Genomic DNA, 21,687 nt, shown 5'->3' on the forward strand with positions numbered 1-21,687 from the left:
AAGGAAGGAAATATAGTTGGTGAGGTGGCAGCTATTGTCAGCAGGTGATGACCTTTTTTTTTTTTTTTTTTTTTGGTCTTCAACTTATACAGCTAGGCTGAAGTTGCAATTTCAAAGTGGAACCCCCCTAGGCCTTTTTAAAAGTCTGGATCCGCCCCTGTTACATACACCTCAGACACATAATAGGACTATAAACATTCCTCTCAACAACTTTAAAGTAATCTTGGGGTGTACTGATTAAGTCAGATGAATCCTATTAAAGCCCACCAAGAATATTTTAGTAGCAATAGAATCCAAATCATCAAACTCATGCTTGCCCCAAAGTGAAATAATTCGACATTCTGCATCAATAGTAGGTCAGTTGTCCAGTGGGAATTTGAAGATGATTGCCGCACACCATTGTGGACAAGTGTGATTGCATCAATTTTATATTGCTCTTGTGATGGCACAGTTGATCTTACATGCATGTAGACAAGATCCAATATTTCATTCATATACTGTCTTTAACACAATTATGCACAAGAAATGTGGGTTAGTCCAAAACTAGCTGCACATTGTGTGGTTTTCTCACTCACCAACACAAATGCTCCCACAAATTTGCAGTGTAGACTGCATGTATTTTATTTTATTTACAGGTACGCATAGTACAAAATATTACTTACATCAATCATTAAAAGTACATACTATAGCTGGTACAATATAACTTAGCCCACCCACTGATAAAATTGATTACTACTTGGTACTGTACAAGAACATAGAAGTACAAAAATAATTAGCATACATAAAAATTACAAAGGACATATGCACATTCACAGCTGCCTGCATACACACAAGAAATTAACACCACTTCTGTAGTTGAGATATCTCCTTCAAAACAGTCCTCAAAATTAGTAGCAAATGTCACTACACAAAAATAGTGAGTATTGTGGCAGACATTAGTAATGACGTTCACTGCATATAGTAGTGACCTTCACTAGTTCGTTTTTACTATAAGAATTGTGGGTATAGCTACTAGGAACAATACTGGTAATAAGTTCATTGTTGGCTGATATGTAATAATAGGACAACTTTCATTATTTGGAATACTAGTCTGAAGCAGAGAACACCACACCCTCACACATTTGGACTCCTCTAATATGTTTCCATCATATAGCTAAGCATGTGCATCTATTACACTACAGCACACCATTTGAATCAGTGTACCTACATACATACAAGTGTATGTGTATGCATATAATAGCTTTCTGGTGTGTCAGAGCAAAGACAAAAAACTGGAAGTGACAACTATAAGACCCAATGTGTTGGTCTGTAGGATGTACCAAATGCTGCTGGTCTAGGGAAGCCTGGGGGGAAGGCCCCCTAGGGAAACTGTACAATTTTAAATTTCCAGGCTTCATTTATAATGTGTACAACTGAATGCTAGTACCAAGCTACTGTATATACTAGTACTAGTATCACTGATCAATATTATTGTAGAACACACCTCTGTATTAAACCTTACCAGTAAAAAGAGATAAAGTCTGTAAAAATATTTGTGAATAGCTGCAAAAGTGAAGAAAAAAAAGGTAAGGCTGTAAATGTAATTTTGGATGAGATGATTATTAAAGTTGCAATTGTATTGTTCTAGTCACTAACTCTAGTGGAACACACACAATCACTGCACATCACTAGACTGGCCTGTGTCGAGCTTTGAAACCACTTGTGTTATTCACGTTGGGACTACAGTACACTCATACTGTGATATATATAATTCAGCCATGGATTAAATTAGTGTCCACTTATCTTCAGGTGCAGGTGACCTCCCTTGTTTCACTACTTTTCGTTCATTATGATCCCATCATATTTAAAATTTCTATTTTTCTATTATTAATGTTATTAATGATTATGTTTTATTGATCTATGACAACTGACAGAAGAATGGCAATGATTTCACCCTAACTTTTATAGAAAGGTCACAAAGAATAATGCTGAGTCTATCAACAATGAAGTTCAAATCATAAAACTGATTATTAGGGATCATGAAGGTTTTCTGCAGCTATATATCCAATAATATCACCCCTAACCAGTCTCATAATACCTTCATGGTGCCTTGGCAGTATTGGTGAGGTATAGACAAGCCCAAAGTGTCTACAGAGCAACCAAAATGCTTTCAAAACGTTGCTACAGAATTTGAATTTCTTTCTTTTAGCAGTTTTTACTACTCACTGACTGACTAACTAACTGCCTGTCTGATGCCTTCAGAGAAGCGTAACTTAACAACTGCTAAGGCTACAAATAATGAAGTATCCATTTGCTTCATTTCAAGTCTAGAATGTAGCCAGAAAGTTTTAATACCACATATACGACTTGTAGGATGTAGTAGCAACGAAGGTGAAAATGAATATTAATGCGTTGATAAACTACTCTACATATGACAATTAACACTGTACAATACTATAAGCCAACTAACTATACAAAGGCGAACATAAGTATTTATAAGTACAGAACATGTGATACATACATGGCATGCATACATACAGAAATCTTATAAGTTCATTATGATGTCAGTCACTACAGACTACTTGGTCAAAGTCAATGGTACATTATAAGTATCTTTGACTGCTCGGAGAATATATTGCATGCTGTTGTGAAATTTAAATTCTTTAACTTCTGTGCAGTGCCACACCATGACACCACACACATGCACCCATATCTGAAGCTGGTGAATGATGTACATTAAAGAACATTATAGACAGTACAGCTATTCACTCCAGTCCTATATAACTTTTAGATACCAACTAGGCAGCTGCCTCAATGGTACATGTGTTTTAGCTATCAGTTGAGAGCAGGAATCATTTGTACTGACCAGTTGTCAAAGGTTCCCTTCCTTGTTTTCACCATTAAAGAAAACAAATCTCCAGCAACATAATATAATATTTCCTAGAAGCTGAAAGACCACTTAAGAATAAGTAAATAGTTGGCTTCGCAAAATTATGTATCTTATATGGTAATGTCCATTATAATGACGATTGCCTGGTCAATAACATAAGTACCAGTCAACTTGAACTTTACTTCAAACAATTATTTGCATAACTTTACTTCAAACAATTATTTGCATGGCAACTCCAGGATTTTTGGAGAATGGTTTCTGTTCAGAAGCATAGCTAGTAAAGACCAAAAAAGGTAACTGCAAGCTGAGAATAACTGCGTGCCTCCACTAACTATACATTAATATTGCCAATAAAGTACATTAAAATCCCTAGTTAGCTTGCTGCACTGCTTCTCTGAATACTGTGACTGCTTTATTAGAATGATTGACAGCTCTATTAGAGTATCGCAAACTGAATGTAGTGTGACTTTGCTAATCAATGCTGCAAAGTATAATTTTAACTGCTTGAATACACTTGACTGGTTTCTGGAAACCTTAGAATCCTCTGAAGCCACCTCTGAGTTGTATTACCTGCCCATTAAGGATCAATAACTGGCAAATAAATGTAGTAATATGACCTTTAGTCCTTAACTTGATAATGCTATTATACAGTAGAAGTGACTGTAAAGTATTTTATAACTAGAATTGTCCAGTGACTGCCACACTCCACAAGATAACATTTCAGACAAGAGTGATGGCAACCAATTACAGTGGACACTGTGAAAAAAGAGGGATATAAGATGGTATTTCCAGTGGCTTATTGAATACAAAAAAGCTTGATATAATCTGTATTATACTAACAATCTCATGTAAGGCTTTAGTTAATGTGTTAAACATACTGAAACCATATATGTGATGGTATAGTGTGGGCATTATACTAGATATAAGCTATTTCAGGTAATGTGGTAAATAAACTGAAACCATATATGTAATAGTATAGTATGCATTAAACTAAAGTATAACATGAGTATAATACAGGGTTTATATTAAAGTTTATTATTTTGTATTCAATAAGCCATTGGAAATACCATCTTATATCCCACCTTTTTCACAGTGGGAACCTCCCTTATCCGGACCTCTATTATCCAGACGCCTCCGTTGTCCAGACAGCCCAAATTGGTCATGTGGCTTGTAGTTTATTGACCATAATGAAGTTTGGTTTAGATGAAAGCACAAGGAGAGAGCAAAAAGGTTGCTGTTTACCTGTTTGGTGGCTTGTTTATTCTACTAATAATAACTACCACTTGGTTGCTAGGCGATAATGCATTTTTACAGCCCAGGGGAGTAACCATGAATGCTCTGTAGTGACTTCCCCCTCTGCCCACTAAACTGCATAACACTAACCAATAGCAACAACACTACTTGTATTTAAGTAAGTCACTTTAGCGTAGTAGCATATTATTCTTATTTACGGACTTTTCTGAGATACAGACAGTAGTATGTACCAGACTGCCCAGATAAAAAAGGTTCCACTGTATGCAACTTTAACAGCTCTTGATACATATATTGATCTGATTAAAGTATACACAATATTATAATATCTCACATATCCTCAGCTTATGCTCTGTATAATAGCTCAACACCTTGATAAAATTAATACTGCACATGCAAGTATTGAGAAGTATATAAATAATAAGTTTATATGCAGATTATAATCGCTCGAAGGCATAAGCACACAGTACATGTATATCTCATGAATGTACATACTCTACTGTACGTAGCTGCTATTATATCACAAACAAGAAGTTAGTATTACTACTGTTACTGTAGTTGACAAATTTCCTTCAAAACATTCCTCATAATCGTGGGAAGTGGTAACTGATCAATTCTGTCAGACACACCCATGGTAGCAGCGATGATGATATTGAAACAAAGATCTTTTAAAGTCTTTGGTCTCATTTTTAGCTTCAAAACTTCGTAGGATCGATACATGATTTCCTTACCATTCCATGGAACATACAGGCATCTGTGACTGCAATGAATCTTACCAAGTAACTGTGTGTTGGCTACGCTTCCATGTGGTAAATTAATGGGCACATTTTGCCATGTTGTTGCAGTTGAGATATCACTACCAGTCACTGTACGACCAATGTATAGACCATCACGTCTCTTGTTACCAATCACAGCATTCAGTGGCACTTCCCCATTAGAATACACACCCCATTCAAAGCCATCCTGTTCTTCAATAGTCAAAGCTTCATAGTCACTGCTATAACAGTGTTCATTGCAACCATAGCAAATGTGAAGACACTTTTCTGAAGGCACAACATACCCTGGGATTAAGTCTCTAGCATGCTCTCTTCTGCCAACATACAACACTTCTCCATTAGGAGCAACACCAGCAGCAATTGCATTAGGTGGAAGATGACAATCAGAAACAGTAACCCAATTTATTGCTGGATATGTGATGTGAGACAATTTTGGAAGTTTGCTGGAACAGAGAAACTGAAATTTGTAGACTTCAAATATCTTCCCGTCATATGGAACATGAACATTAGTATGGTTGATTGGTACTTGGTGAACATGTCCACGGATGCTTTCATCATACCAAGCTTGACCATTCCCAAAAAGTGGACCATCAAAATCAGGTGGAAATTTACTTTTGTCATAATATCCCACCACTTTGCTCTTTTTGATAACAGGGGCTTCAACTCTGGCAGGAAAGAAAAGAAGTCGCTTATTGTTACTTTGTATTTGATCTGTTACTATGGCACCTTCTGGAAAATAATTATCTTTTTCAGAGTAGCCTTCAGATGATATCCAGTAAAAGACTGTAGAATCTTTACCAGTTAATGTCAGATTTCGTGAAGTTTTCAATGTTAACTCCTTCTCACTTGAATCATACAATTTATAATCACAATATGTAAAAATGCCTTTTGAAGGTGTGACCACTCCATATACATATAAAGGCTTTAAATTCCAGTGACGCTCATGAAAGTTTGCAGTATATTGGCCAATGTAAACTTTCTCACCTAAAACACAAACAGTGTCATCATAATGTAACTTATGATTACTATCACATTAGGGACCTGCAGATCTGTACTTAGTACAAGGAGTCCACTCTTGGTCTAACTTCAGAAACATCAATAACCAATGATAAAAGGTGGACACTATTGGTGTCAATAAGAAGTACTGTACAGTTCAAATCAGTCAATCTTATCCAGCTGTGAAGAATGGTGCAGTCTTCCAAAATAGAAAAGATGTGATAGCAGCCAAGAAATAATACTATCACTAAAGTTGTAACATTACAAATTGATTGACATATAATATCATTGTAGCCATTTCTTGACCACCACCTTTCATATCACATCTTTTTCACTTTTAAAAGTCTGCATCCTTATTTCACAGATAGGCTGTTTGGTTAGATTATTATTCTTTTTTCTAACATTTTTCCTACCGTACAAGTAAATAGAAGAACTCAGTAGACATAATTTTGTTCTGTATGTTTAAATTTGGTAAATAGAAGAAATAGATTTTATTTTTAAATTTTGCATTATTCTACTAGCTAGCTAATTGCTGAACATTGCATGTATAAGGAGACCTTGAAACACACTGGGTACATGCATTTATGGTTGGTACGCACATTATAAATCATTGATAATTAAACATACTTCCACTACAATACTAATGGTTTGTACCTTGATAATTACCTGACATGTGCAACAAAATTCAACTAGTGTAGTTTGCATAAGTACATGGTTTAGCTGGTAGGTATGACAGCATAGCCAACTGCTTTATTAAAGTATCTCAATCACGTGAATCTTGTGTATATGTTTTGTTAGTAGCTCGGTTATTTATTAAAATTTTTTTGTGGTGCTCTAATATGCATACTTCTTCTAGGCTAGTGTTGTTTTAGTAAGGACTTTTATTTTTAGTTATAGTCATGGCCAGTTTCGTCAATAATTTTAGTTTTAGTTATAGTAATTCTTCTTGATTCATTTTAGTTATTGATTTAGTTATAGTTACATGGTCTGTGTCATTTTTGTTTTAGTTATAGTTTTAGTTGTGTATAAGAAAATCTTTTGGTTTAGTTATAATTTTAGTTATCTTTATCAATTCTGTTTAGTTTTAGATTTAGTTTTGGTAAATTATTCTGTGGTTTTTTAGTTATGGTTTTAATATAGTTCACTAAAAAACACTATTCTAGGCCTGCATCAAATATGCCAGCATAATAAAAAGCATATAATAGGCTGGAGTGCAAACTATGGAGCTTAATTCTATGAAAACAAATCAATATTCTAAAGAGCAGTCAGTGGAAACTGCAAACTGCAATAGAGCACTGAAATAGCTCCTTTGATCAATGCTCTCTAATAGAACAATCACTTTGTAGTGAAATACTCTAATATAGCATTCACTGGTTAAAATGTGCCAAGATGATAGATGATAGGAGCATAATGCAAACATAATGGGAACACTGAACAACATAATAGGTGAAAATTTAGGAAAATTCTTGAAAACATTTTGGAAAAAAATAATTTGTGCATATTTAATTGACTCAGGCCTACATACTTCTCCAATAGAGCGAATATTTTTTTCTGAGCACTTCTAATACAGTGCAACACACATAGAATGTTCTAGATTTTCTATGGATGGATATTTGAAACTATAAACTGAAACTTCCATTTATAAGACAGAAATGAAGTGAGATGAGTAACTGATAGCAGTGGCAGAGTGGTAAGTTTGGGCATAATTATACGTAGGTGTGGAGGTCTCTGATTTGAACCCGGAACAACTTGTTTTGATGTATATATATATATATATATATCGTGCACATTTTTTCCATTGTTCACTCCTTGGTGATTGTGTTCTATTAGGGTGATTTATGCTTTATATCTCCTTAGCTAATATTCTCAGTACTTTCAAACCACAAAAGCTCCATGCTATGATGGTTAGCCTAGCTGCATACTGATTCTGAAGTTTACCCTGCAGATGTCACAAAAAAATATTGCTCTTGCAATTTTGGAAAATTGTTTGTAATTTTGCTTTACTTCTACCAATCCGTAATCTAATTGGAAGATATATGCACTTATTATACTCTTTACACCTTCCCAATTTGAAAAGAAATCTAATAATAGGCTTGAGTGAGATAATTATATATGGTAACTTCCATTAGACAATGGCATTTGGAGAGTTTGTTAAGTATGCAAAGTTATATTTCAGTACACAGGTGTCTCACTGTTTAAGACATCTAGCCACCAACTATGGACAAACAAATTGCATACTTTGTGGGTTACTAACAAAATTCCAGTTACAGGGGCCCCATTGTCTAATAAATAAGTGTTGCAAAAAAACTAACAGCAGAAGAAGGAATTAAGACAAACTTTGAAGACATGTAATAACCATTAAACCGATTTAACTCAAATTCAGAACAGAAGATGTCCCACCCTAAGGGATTTTTCACAAAAATTGAGCTACTTTTGGTTAACTGTTCCATGTTGATCTTTGATCAGATTTTCCATCTCTTTAATTATTCTTTTATAGCTTACTAAATTCTGCAAGAATATTTAACTAATTTATGTAAGCGGTGTAGGTGCCAATAAGTCCCACTATTGACTACTCTATTATAGACAAGTACAATTAAAAAATTGGGATATTTAGGAATCATAGAAATAAAAAGTAGTGAAAAAAGTTATAGTAGGGAAAATACTATTTTGACACTATAGCTACAGCATTTCTGTATGCATGCTGAGGAGCTAATGCAGAGCAGACACACACAAGCCTTGAACATGCATACTTCTCCTGTCTTGAAAGAGATGATTCAGCCAAAGAAGATAGACTATAAGGCATTGTTTCACCTCCCAGTGAACTTGCAAAGACTTAAAGTTGAAACAAGCTACGATGTGAGCATCTTACATAAATAAAAACATCATTGCATACCATGGATTAGTGAAGGCTTTTATTATTAGCTACAGTACGTAGTTACTGTACCTCTTTCTATTGAATACTCCCCCTAATCTAAACTTAATCACTGACAGTAAGAATGTAACAACCTGACTTTAAACACAAAATCCAATTTAAAACAACAGTAACGAAATGGTTGCCATACTGCATACCTGGCTGGACATGAATTCCTTGCTGAATTCACCCAAAGTCTTATTGACTCAATTTGTATACATTATATGAGCAGTGACAGAACATTGTACAGCGGGTTATGCGTGCGAGGTCCAATTGTTTGTGAAATTTGCGAATTGAGCACTGTCTCACAAATATTTCTGCTGTGGCATCTAATTCATATATTTTCTGGTATGTACTACCACCAAGATTCACCCCAAAGTTCATTCCGCTATATGGTAGTATCCAGAGATATGTAGAATTACGGACAAATTGTTCGTGTCTTGCAGATTTAGCAATCGCAGAAATTTATGCTAGAGGCTATTTTAGCGAGACTAAGTCTCGCTAAAATTTGGACCTCGCAACAATAACCCGCTGTACGGTATGATATTTAGAAAAGATATCAGGTATTAGAAGATCCATACTACACCCCAGCAAGCCAGTTTTGTAGGGATCAACTAGGCTAATAAAGGGGCGTCAGAATAGGTCTGGCAGACCCGGCAATTGCTGGACCAATACTTTCCATAGTAAGATCATAGTAAGATCGATATACTCTAATAGAGCAATCAGACACCCTAATAGAGCAGTCAGGTACTCTAATAGTACAGTCAGTTGCTGAACTGCACTATATAAAAACCATATAAAAGGCAATCTAAGGATGCAGTACACTACTACAATCTGTGTGAAAGTTTTAGTTGCCTGACCAATCCAAGATTGCTTCCTACTCCCCTGTAATAATTAAGTTCCAGGCTATTTGGCACTTAAAACTGGCCAAAGTGAGAGACTTACAATACAGGTCTTTATCCAATACCACAGCCACAGTCAGCCATTCCAAGGTTTACCAAAGCTCTATATAGGTAATAGACTACTAGTATGGTTGCCACTGGACTTTGAAAAGAAAAGTAGTCATCAATAGCAAATCATTTACATTGTAACGTTTGACAGTAAAATTTTTTGTCAAGATCAGCAGTCAGCCAGTATTATGTAAGCAGGCTTGAGCCAATTATGCTGTGAAAATAGCCTATCATGCTTTTAAGCAGAGCTCAAAATCCAGTTTATTATGCTCATAATCACATATTGATTTAATTAGTGCCAACAATAAATCACATGGTTTGTTTCTGTAATTGCTCTATAAAGTAGCCAATAAAATAACAGAATCACAGAAGTCTTTTAAGTGCAACAATAAGGTGTACAAATAAAACAAGCAGGAAGACACTGGTAACAGGAAAGAGCCAGCTGAATTAAAACATGAAGAATTTTGTGCAGCGTGTGAGGAGCAAGTATTTTGGCAGACCGCAAGGAGGCTATATTCTGCAAGCATTACTGAAGTGTATGCATGGAGTTATTAACAGCCGGTGCAGTGGACTAATGCCGTGTTCAATAGTGAGCTGATTTTTTCTGTTGCACAAATTCAAGGATGTGTCTGACTACTAGCCTTGTACAGTATAGATAGCTAAATGAAGATAAATTTCTTTCCCATCTTATTCTAGGATTTCTATTGACTAGAAAAATTAATTATTTGTATACAGGCTCAAAATGGAGAAAATAATGTAAAGAAAGTGAATTAATATTATACAGTCAGTTTGCTTTTGGATATTTAATGTCTCCAACTGCAACAAAAATTCCATGAATCCATGCATCTCATCGCTGGTCGTTTGAACAATCTGAAAGTGATCTTCACTCAATCAACCATATATTATTCTGTTTATTAGACTGAATAAAGTCATGATCACCTAACCTTTTCCGGTCACCAGTAACTTTCTAGTTAATTTCTCTGTGGATATTATGCTCTGAAACTGAAGAAATTGAGCGGTCTTAACTATTTACCTTGTCACGATCAGCAGAAACAACTGACATCCAATCGGCTACTGTATTGTAGTAACAAAACTTGCCTTAGTCATGCAGTAAATGAATTGAAGAGACCTGCTTGATATATCAGGTAGTAGAACAATCACTGCATGAGACAGCTATTAATATTTTATTATTATCCTATTCCATTTTCCTGGAGGCTCCACTGATAAAATGCAATTTCAGCAATGATAGCAGCTAGCCAAGCTACAAGTTTTGATTCAGAAAGCATTCCATTCTGTAAAATAGACCCCATCCTGGATTCAACTCACTACTCATGATCAGGCTGAGATATCTGGCATTAGTCCACTACACTGTTAATAAATCATTGATATTATTTATTTATTTATTGATTAGCAAAACCCACCAAGAGTATAACGCTAATGTGCAAAAAAAAGTCATGTAAGTAATTAACTAGCTATAACTAGATAAATATTTTTAAAATCTAGATTACAATTACTTAAATCCTAGTTGATGTTCACACAATATAGCCTCCTTGAGGTATCTGAATGTTTGCTCCTTACACACTGCAAAAAATTCCTTTAGATTCTGCTTAGACTGAGTTGATTCAGCTTGTCACCATACTTGTTTCCTTTGTAGTGTAGCTACATACTGATTTATGCCGATTAGAAAGGCTGGGCCCCAGACTGTACATTCTAAAGTCAAAGTAAGCAAAAACAACTCACATACTAGTAAAAACAAGTCATGCATTAAGTTCCCTACTTGATACATCTGAAGATGAACACATTGAGTCAGCTATTCCCATGATTAGTACTTCGTTACTAATGACAACCAACACATTAAGTTCCCTACTTGATACATCTGAAGATGAACACATTTAATGATTTGAAGGGAGACTATTCCCACAATTAGTACTTCGTTACTAATGACAACCAACACATTAAGTTCCCTACTTGATACATCCAAAGATAAACACACTGAGTCAGCTATTCCCACAATTAGTACTTCGTTACTAATGACAACCAACACATTAAGTTCCCTACTTGATACATCCGAAGATGAACACATTGAGTCAGCAATTCCCACAATTAGTACTTCGTTACTAATGACAACCAACAAGAACCCACAATCGATCCTTAAATTGTTTTATCTTTCTTGGGGTACGTTTGATTACCTGCTAGAAGTGCCACCGATAACTTGTACAACAATGGTAAGCTGAAAGCTTCAATTTGAGAAAGCGTTCCGTAGTTTAGTCCATCATTCCGTTCCGTTCTGTAGAATAGACCCCACCTAAAATTTCCATTTTGTGGCATCCCTATCTCGTATGGCACAAAAATTATTTGGGGTTTGAGTGGGAGTTGGCGAGCACTCGGGGAATAGACTCTTTTCAAAAGTATGTCATTGCTATGGCAACACCTTTCCGCCATTTTGAATGGGGCCACGGGAAATAATCTCGATTGCACTCCATTGAAATCTGGTGTTAGCAGCAGCTTGAACAGAGCCGTATTGTTGAGGAACAACCCATCAATACCTTTGGGGTGGCAGAATTAGTGTTTCTGGTTAAAGGCAGCTGGTTATCATGGCTGAACAAGGCATGAGACATTGACAGCAGTCAACAACAGTAATTGCTTTGTCAGAGGTGTTGTCAGCCCAAACAATCAAGTTTGCATGATCAGCTGCCACTACAGTCACTATTATCAGTACAAGAGTCAGTGAGGAGTATAAATGGTTAATATAATTCACTTGGGTCTTCAGCTTATACTGTTTCAGCTAGTTACTAATATACAAGTAGCTACCATAGCATAGATAGTCTATGGTATACTATCTATGACCATAGTAATGTGGTTATTGAACATACAGTCAAAATGCAAAATTTTAATTCACACTCATTTCAGAAGTATTATAAGGGGTGTGCAACAACAGTTTCAGAATCAACAAACTTTGGTTTCTTATTATACAGTACTTTTAACAATTGTTTGTTTTTATCTACTTTACCAGTTAGGTACTGGAGGCAAAGCCTGTACAAGGTGTTTACCATGAGACAGGGAACCTAGACGAAAATTGTTGACTAATGTGAAATGGGACAAATACATAGAAGGGGTTTTAAAAAATCTATCCCTAGCCTGACTTTGATCTGCAGGCCACTCGGATACTGGCCAAGCGCCACACCCCACTGGACAATTGTTGAAGCGGAAGTACAACCTATTACAATGGTACCAATCACCTAAAAAATGTTTGCCAGTACTCCCATTTGTATATACACACATTTAAACTCTCAACAAATTAGGATACCCCTCTACTAAGGATACCTTTCCACGGTCCCATTTGTATTCTATTCAGTTCATCCCAAGGTGTTCATGCGATCACACCTAGTGCTTCATATGAAAAAAATTGCGGCCAATGAGATCCAAGTATTTTCACTGTATAGTACAACATTCACATGTGACTGCTAGATACATGTCCGATTAAAATGTGTGCTATACAACTATCAAATACTACACTTTACAAATCTGCTATAAGTATATAATGCTGGTCATACTGACTCATGCAAGCTCCCTGATTATCAACAGTAAGTCATATTATCAAAGAATATAATACCAGTGGAGTGTTTTCTCATCAAAATGTTTTTAAGGTCTATATGTTACTGTATCAAGGATGACATCACTGGATATCTCTTTGGATTAAACTTAACACTGAGTAACATAATTATATGGTTAGAATTTGTGCAATGCAGGTATCCATTCTGAGAGAGAAAAGATATCTAAACTGTTCAGTCTAATCGGACTTTATGTCTGTAGCACTAGTAACTGAGTCTAGTTAGTCAGCCACCACTGTACTGGAAGATACATACTAACGTACGAAACTTTCACAAACATACATTACTGTATGTATAACGATGTCACATAAGGTGATCATGCCACATTATATAAGCTACGTACATGGAAAAGTGATCTAATCAAAAACAGCCAAGCTGTAAAAAAAGGAGTGTGGCCCTTAAAAAGGCTATGGTGAAAAAAGATGTGAAATCCAAGCTGGCGGCCAAGAAATGGCTGTGACGGTAGGTTAACGGTAAAAATTTTAATAACGACAATTCAGGTGAATTTGGTGCCGCTTGGTCAATTGGCACAAAATTCACCTGAATTATCGTTATTAAAATTTTTACCATTAACCTACCATCACAGCCATTTCTTGGCCGCCACCTTGGATTTCACATCTTTTTTCACCATAGCCTTTTCAAGGGCCGCACTCCTTTTTTTACAGCTTGGCTGTTTTTGATTAGATTTCACTTCTTTTTGTATTTGTATACCCCAAAGCTGGCCTATGGCCAGCTTTGGGGCTTTTTAACCTATACATTTTTCTTTACCACAGGAAAAAAAAAGATGAAGCAGATTTTATAAATACTTTAACTCATTCTGATTTTATCAGTAAATGTACAAATTATATATATAATGCATACATCAAGAGTTCATAATATAAAAGAGAGCATATATTTATTACATGTCAATTAATCCCCACAGGATAATTTGCAGCTGATCTCTCTACTGGGTGACTTGAAATGTAGCTGAACTCTCTACAGGGTGATCTGCTTGTACGTAGATGAACTCTTTACAGGATTCTCTCTACAGGGTGACTTGACTCTAGCTGAACTCTCTGCAGGGTTATCTGTTTTTAGTTGAATTCTCTACAGGGTGATTTGTTTGCAGCTGAACTCTCTATAAGGTAAATTCTTCTAGCTGATCTGTCTACAGGGTGACTTGTTTCTAGCTGGTCTCTCTACAGGGCGATGTGTTTGTAGCTGAATTCTCCACAGGGTGATGTGTTTGCAGCTGAACTCTCCACATGGTGGTTGCTTTGTAGCTGAACTCTCTAAAAGGTGACTTCTTCTAGCTGAACTCTCTACAGGGTGATCTTTTCATAGCTGAACTCTCTACAGGATGATTTGTTTGCAGCTGAACTCTCTACATCATGATTTCTTTCACAACAAAAATAGTGTTCCAATACTACATATTCTAACCCCGTCTTTATTCAGTATTGGAATAACTATTTTTAAAAACTCTGTATAACGAGACAAAACGAACTTCAAATCTATAAATGACTCTAGTGTTATTCACTATTTGGGGCTGTGGTCTATTTTTGTTTGAGCCTAGGTAGAATTTTTGGGCTATTAGTTCCAACACCATAACATAGACGGAATAAATACAGTCAGTATTTGTGTATGAATTATGCTGTGTTTGTAGCTGAACTCTCTACAGGGTGATTTGTTTGTAGCTGAAATCCCTACAAGGTAACTTCTTCTAGCTGATCTTTCTACAGGGCGATTTGTTTGTAGCTGAGTTCTCTACAGGGTGTTTGTTTGCAGCTGAATTCTCTACATGGTGGTTTCTTATAGCTGAACTCTCTACAAGGTGACTTCTTCTAGCTGATCTCTATATAGGGTGATTTGTTTGTAGCTGAAATCTCTACAGGTGATTTGTTTTTAGCTGAACTCTCTACAAGGTGATACTTCTAGGTGATCTCTCTACAGGATGACTTGTTTCTAACTGAACTCTCAACAGGGTGATCTGTTCATAGCTGAACTTTCTACTGGGTGATTTGTTTGCAGCTGAACTCTCTACATGGTGGTTTCTTTGTAGCTGAACTCTCTACAAGGTAATTTCTTCTAGCTGAACTCTCTACAGGGTGACTTGTTTCTAGCTGATCTCTCTACAGGGTGATCTGTTCATAGCTGAACTTTCTACAGGGTGATTTGTTTGCAGCTGAACTCTCTACATGGTAGTTTCTTTGTAACTGAACTCTCTACAATGTGACTTCTTCTAGCTGAACTCTCTACAAGGTGATTTGTTTCTAGCTGATCTCTCTACAGGGTGACTTGTTTCCAGCTGAACTCTCTACATGTGATTTGTTTGTAGCTGAACTCTCTACATGGCGGTTTCGTTGTAGCTGGACTCTCTACAAGGTAACTTTTTCTAGCTGATCTTTCTACAGGGAATATTTGTTTGTAGCTGAGTTCTCTACAGGGTGATTTGTTTGTAGCTGAACTCTCTACATGGGAGTTTCAGTGTAGCTGAACTCGCTACAATGTGACTTCTTCTAGCTGAACTCTCTACGGGTGACTTGTTTCTAGCTGATCTCTCTACAGGGTGACTTGTTTCAAGCTGAACTCTCTACAGGTGATTTGTTTGCAGCTGAACTCTGGTTTCTTTGTAGCTGAACTCTCTACAAGGTAACTTCTTCTAGCTGATCTTTCTACAGGGTGATTTGTTTGTAGCTGAATTCTCTACAAGGTGACTTCTTCTAGCTGAACTCTCTACAGAGTGATTGTTTTTTTGCAGTTGAACTCTCTACATGGTGGTAGCTTTGTAGCTGAACTCTCTAAAAGGTGACTTCTTCTAGCTGAACTCTCTACAGGGTGATCTTTTCATAGCTGAACTCTCTACAGGATGATTTGTTTGCAGCTGAACTCTCTACATGATGATTTCTTTGTAGTTGAACTCTCTACAGGGTGATTTGTTTGTAGTTGAACTCCCTACAAGGTAACTTCTTCTAGCTGATCTATCTACAGGGTGATTTGTTTGTAGCTGAATTCTCTACAGGGTGTTTGTTTGCAGCTGAACTCTCTACATGGTAGTTTCTTTGTAGCTGAACTCTCTACAATGTGACTTCTTCTAGCTGAACTCTCTACAGGGTGACTTGTTTCTAACTGATCTCTCTACAGGGTGACTTGTTTCTAGCTGAACTCTCTACAGGTGATTTGTTTGTAGCTGAATTCTCTACAAGGTGATACTTCTAGGTGATCTCTCTACAGGATGGCTTGTTTCTAACTGAACTCTCAACAGGGTGATCTGTTCATAGCTGAACTTTCTACTGGGTGATTTGTTTGCAGCTTAACTCTCTACATGGTGGTTTCTTTGTAGCTGAACTCTCTACAAGGTAACTTCTTCTAGCTGATCTTTTTACAGGGCATGTTTGTTTGTAGCTGAGTTCTCTACAGGGTGATTTGTTTGCAGCTAAACTCTCTACATGATGGTTTCTTTGTAGCTGAACTCTCTACAAGGTGACTTCTTCTAGCTGATACAGGGTGACTTGTTTCTAGATGAACTCTCTACGGGGTGACTTGCATGTAGCTGAATTGTCTATCAGATTAACTGTTTGTAGCTGAATTCCATACAGAATGTTCTGCAATGTAATATAATTCTGTAATGGAGTAAGTTATAAACGTAGCTGAATGCTCTATTAGGGTGACTGTTCTATTAGAGTATCTCGATCTCGCATTTGCTACACGTAGTTGCTTTTCGAATCATAACTCAGTGGTTTGCAATCCGATTCTTCTGTACTACTGCAAGGACTTTCTATGATCATTATTCCAGCTACATACTGATTTTCAGCTCATTGCTCTAAGCGGTTTGCCTGGTAGATGTGAAAACTAATAGTTTTTTTCTTCATAATAATCGATCGCGTAATTTTGACACAGGTTGGGTTTCGTGTCATATCTCCATGGTCTTTATCTCAATTCCTTTCAAACCACAAAAAGGCACTCCTACGATGGTTACTCCATCTACATATAAATGTTCAACTCATTCCTCCAAGGGGTTACAGGGTGGTTTGTTTGTAGCTGAATTTTCTACAGGGCGATTTGTTTGCAGCTGAACTTTCTACAATGTAACTTCTTCTAGCTGAACTCTCTACAGGGTGACTTGTTTCTAGCTGATCTCTCTACAGGGTGACTTGTTTCTAGCTGAACTCTCTATAGGGTGATTTGTTTGTAGCTGAACTCTCTACAAGGTAACTTCTTCTAGCTGATCTTTCTACAGGGTGATTTGTTTGTAGCTGAATTCTCTACAGGATGACTTGTTTCTAGCTGATCTCTCTACAGGGTGACTTGTTCCTAGCTGAACTCTCTACAGGTGATTTGTTTGCAGCTTAACTCTCTACATGGTGGTTTCTTTGTAGCTGAACTCTCTACAAGGTAACTTCTTCTAGCTGATCTTTTTACAGGGCATGTTTGTTTGTAGCTGAGTTCTCTACAGGGTGATTTGTTTGCAGCTAAACTCTCTACATGATGGTTTCTTTGTAGCTGAACTCTCTACAAGGTGACTTCTTCTAGCTGATACAGGGTGACTTGTTTCTAGATGAACTCTCTACGGGGTGACTTGCATGTAGCTGAATTGTCTATCAGATTAACTGTTTGTAGCTGAATTCCGTACAGAATGTTCTGCAATGTAATATAATTCTGTAATGGAGTAAGTTATAAACGTAGCTGAATGCTCTATTAGGGTGACTGTTCTATTAGAGTATCTCGATCTCGCATTTGCTACACGTAGTTGCCTTTCGAATCACAACTCAGTGGTTTGCAATCCGATTCTTCTGTACTACTGCAAGGACTTTCTGTGATGATTATTCCAGCTACATACTGATTTTCAGCTCATTGCTCTAAGCGGTTTGCCTGATAGACACGAAAACTAATAGTTTTTTATTCATAAAAATCGATCGCGTAATTTTGACACAGGTCGGAGTTTGTGTCATATCTCCGTGGTCTTTATCCCCATTCCTTTCAAACCACAAAAAGGCACTCCTACGATGGTTGCTCCATCTACATAGCAATTTTCAACTGATTCCTCAAAGGAGTTTACCCTGTAGGCGTGACAGACCTTCGGCCTTATTTTACGCAAATAATCGGTCATAACTCCGTGAATGTTCATCGGATTACTACCAACGTTGGCACTGAGATCCGCCTTAATGAGCCCTTTAAGTGTGCCAAATTTCAGCCCGCTCCGGGCACGCATTCGTGTTTTATGGCGGATTTTGCGAAGTGTGCGAAATGAAGAAAAAAACGAAGAAATTAAAACGAAATTTGGTTCGCTCGTATCTCGGAAATGGCTGGAGCGATTTTCTTCAAATTTGGTGTGTAGACTCCCCTTACTGGGCGGCACGTCTCTAGCAAATTTGGTTCCAATCGGATAAGGGATCATAGAGCTACGTAGGTGTGAAAATTGCGTTTTCTTTCTTCCTGTTAATATACTCACGGGTGGCACGCCGGCTTCCTGGGCCGCACGACACACTACCGTGTGTCTTGATTACCAGTTCTGTAGGTGTTCTTACAAATGCACAGTTAACCACTGCACACTAGTTACAATGCCTTAGTTACTTAACAAGCCATATTATCTGAAATGATGTACCCACTATACTGTTTGCTGAGGCAGCAGTTTCACCTCAAATGATGTTGTCTTTGTCTCAGAAATTCAGTTTACAGCACAACTCAGCATCTGTCTTATCAGGAGCTTCGGACTTCGTGAGCTCCCGGTCTCCGTCCCTATCCTTTAATAGTAAGATCAGATGGGTTGCACTGAATTGATCTGCCAGATTGAAACTTCACAAAATGTAGTATCTACGGTCTGTACATTCCACTCCTTGTCCTTTCTCACAATGATTGTCACGAGTAACAATTTATGCTCACAACAAAGCCATGGAGAGTGGAAATTTGATTGAAATTATACTTGCTAGAATCCGAGAATCATGGCCATCGTCTTAAATTTCGTCAGAAGCATTTGTGGTTTCCTTTTCCTACTTCTTTTCTTTAAAATACACGAAACAACTTCACTGCAAAGACTGAATACGCCGGAGTATACGCCATGCGCATGGCATAGTAGCCCCATTCAAAATGGCGGCCGAAAAGTGGGCGTGGTTTTGGAAAGAGTCTATTCACTCGGTGTAACAGTGATTTTCAGTGAAGCCCTGCAGCCCTGCAGCCCTGCATACAAGCAACAAACACATACCGGCTGAACTCACCATTTACGTTTACTCCAGCGCAAACTGTTCCAGGCGGAATCTCTCCTCTTCTCGATGGCAGCGCAAAATCCACCATGGCCGTCACAGTCTTCTAAGTTGATAGCTAGTACAGCAAGCCAATGGTAGCTAGCTATGTAGGTCAAAATATACGAGGGTGTTATCATCAATCACTTGTCTTAACTCGTGACCTACGAAGTTTTGACCTTTTCGAAAACGTGGGCTCCGCCAATCATGCATAGCTACTAGCTAATAGATTACATTTGTATAAGAGCCTGAGAGGAGAGTATATTATACCAGCACTGATTTCTTACCTTGTGACCATGCACTGTCACATAATGCAGACATGCCAACTCTCAGTCACGCATTAGGTGTGAGTCTCACTCTTTTGCTAGTAATCTCACGCTCTCACGCCTAACCCTCTGTTTCTCGCTCTATTAGCTTAGTTCTCACGCATTTGTCACGCCTGATCTGCTTCATCATTAGCCCTGTGCTTAAAATTGGACAGCCCTGCACTTATTTTTGTACTTTGAGCATGCAGCGACCTTTTTTTTTTTTTTTTGGTCTTCACTACCAAAAATCCTGGAGCTGCACTGGAGTCTGGTCCACATTGCTGGTAGTATTTGAGGTCTCACTCCTAAAATTGTTCAGAGGTTGGCATCTCTGATAATGAAACCATGACTCACCCACCAAACTTTATCAGTAGTGGGAAAAGGTTAGCTAAGTAAATTAGAGATGCTGAGACACTCTATAGTTGAGCAACCAATCAGTCTAGTGCTTGCTGAAGTGGCTAATGCTTGTCACATAACAAAGATAACTATAAGATCATTGTTTGAGCAGGTTGCTTGTATCTGCTCATACAGAGTAATAATTGTAGAGTTTCTCAGATTGGATCACCTGAGCTGAGCTTTGTGATTTAATTAGTGTGAGCCATGCTGGTGGGGGCTCCTGTACCAGTGGTGGATCCAGGATGGGGCATTTGGGGCAAATGCCTCCTTGTGAGTAGTCATAGCATCTTTTGATTAAAATACTAAACTTGTATAACTCATGAAAATATATATGTGACCGGATCTTGGAAAACCTACCTTTTGGACACAAGCAAACTTTTTGGGAAAACTCAAATGAAAATTTCAACAATTTTTTTATAATTCATTTTTTGCACATTTGGATGAAACAACTATTAAACCTTCTTGCTGTGAAGTTTCACACCCATAGCTTCTTTTCCCTAGGAGATATGGATGATTATATCAGATCATGTAGTAATTTCACATGCGTGGGATAACAATTAACTTACAAATTGGGTGATTTGTTCAGCTGCTGGAATGGCTAAAACTTAGTCTTAGACAATGATAAATGGTATTTAATTGCAGAAAAGTACCAAGAATGCTTCATTAATCTATCAGAAATGTCTTTTAAAGTATTTTAGATGGTAAGAATGGAATTATTGGTAAACAAAGTGATTTGTCACCATTTTTCACCCCTTAATCACTCACAGAACTCAATACATTACCATAAAAGTTAGCTTGTAATGTACAGGACAGAAAATTGTTCATATCTCAGGAATGCTTAAAGATATTAAGCTGAAATTTTAACACAAGATAGATGAGCACCCAGTACCTCATTTAAGCTATAAAACAGAAAATTGACCAATGTGCCAAAAAGGTAGGTTTTCCAAGATCAGGTCACATATGTACATTTTACTAGCATTCAAATTCACCTAAAACTAAAGCAAATCAGTGTCACCCAGCACCTTTGTGCATACTAACTACAGTGCCTCTAAAAACAATTATCGTATTGCTGCTTTTAAGACATTGTCAATCATCTGCAAAGGCCAAAATGGCAAAATCAGCACTGACTGAGACACTACTAAGAGCACTGTGAATTCAAATGGGTAAAACGACCCAAAATTTTGGGTTGTTTTACCTGCAATTCAAATGACGGACTTAATAAAACACATTAATCTATCTATGACATATATTTCACAATAATCTTTAAGTACTGCATCTTAATACTTTCTCATCTTACAGAGTTTTCAAATTGTATAAAAAACACTGATATTATATGTTCTCCATGTTCACATTAGATTGTGGGATGCAACACAAATGTTATAACAGCCAGTGTACTGTAAATTTAAC

At 37.1% G+C, this 21,687-nt stretch overlaps 1 protein-coding gene across 1 annotated transcript; it reads right to left on the bottom strand.

Moving 5' to 3' along the window:
* Positions 1 to 4,669: 4,669 nt before the first annotated feature.
* LOC136245885 (uncharacterized) lies at positions 4,670 to 19,768 on the bottom strand. Its single transcript, XM_066037366.1, has 2 exons — positions 19,556 to 19,768; positions 4,670 to 5,880 (listed from the first exon to the last, which is right to left on the bottom strand). Exons 1-2 carry the CDS (start codon positions 19,629 to 19,631, stop codon positions 4,670 to 4,672), a joined length of 1,287 nt encoding a protein of 428 aa, XP_065893438.1. The 5' UTR covers positions 19,632 to 19,768.
* Between the last annotated feature and the right edge of the window lie 1,919 nt (positions 19,769 to 21,687).

The sequence above is a fragment of the Dysidea avara genome, chromosome 1 (genome assembly GCF_963678975.1).
Source record: "Dysidea avara chromosome 1, odDysAvar1.4, whole genome shotgun sequence".
In the NCBI taxonomy this organism is placed as follows: domain Eukaryota; kingdom Metazoa; phylum Porifera; class Demospongiae; order Dictyoceratida; family Dysideidae; genus Dysidea; species Dysidea avara.

What these genes read in the sequence shown, in the direction of transcription:
- LOC136245885 (XM_066037366.1), bottom strand. Translation starts at nt 19,631, where the DNA reads ATGGTGGATTTTGCGCTGCCATCGAGAAGAGGAGAGATTCCGCCTGGA. An exon ending in CGCTGGAGTAAACGTAAATG is followed by an intron (nt 5,881 to 19,555) that starts GTGAGTTCAGCC and finishes TTTGTGTTTTAG; the next exon opens with GTGAGAAAGTTTACATTGGC.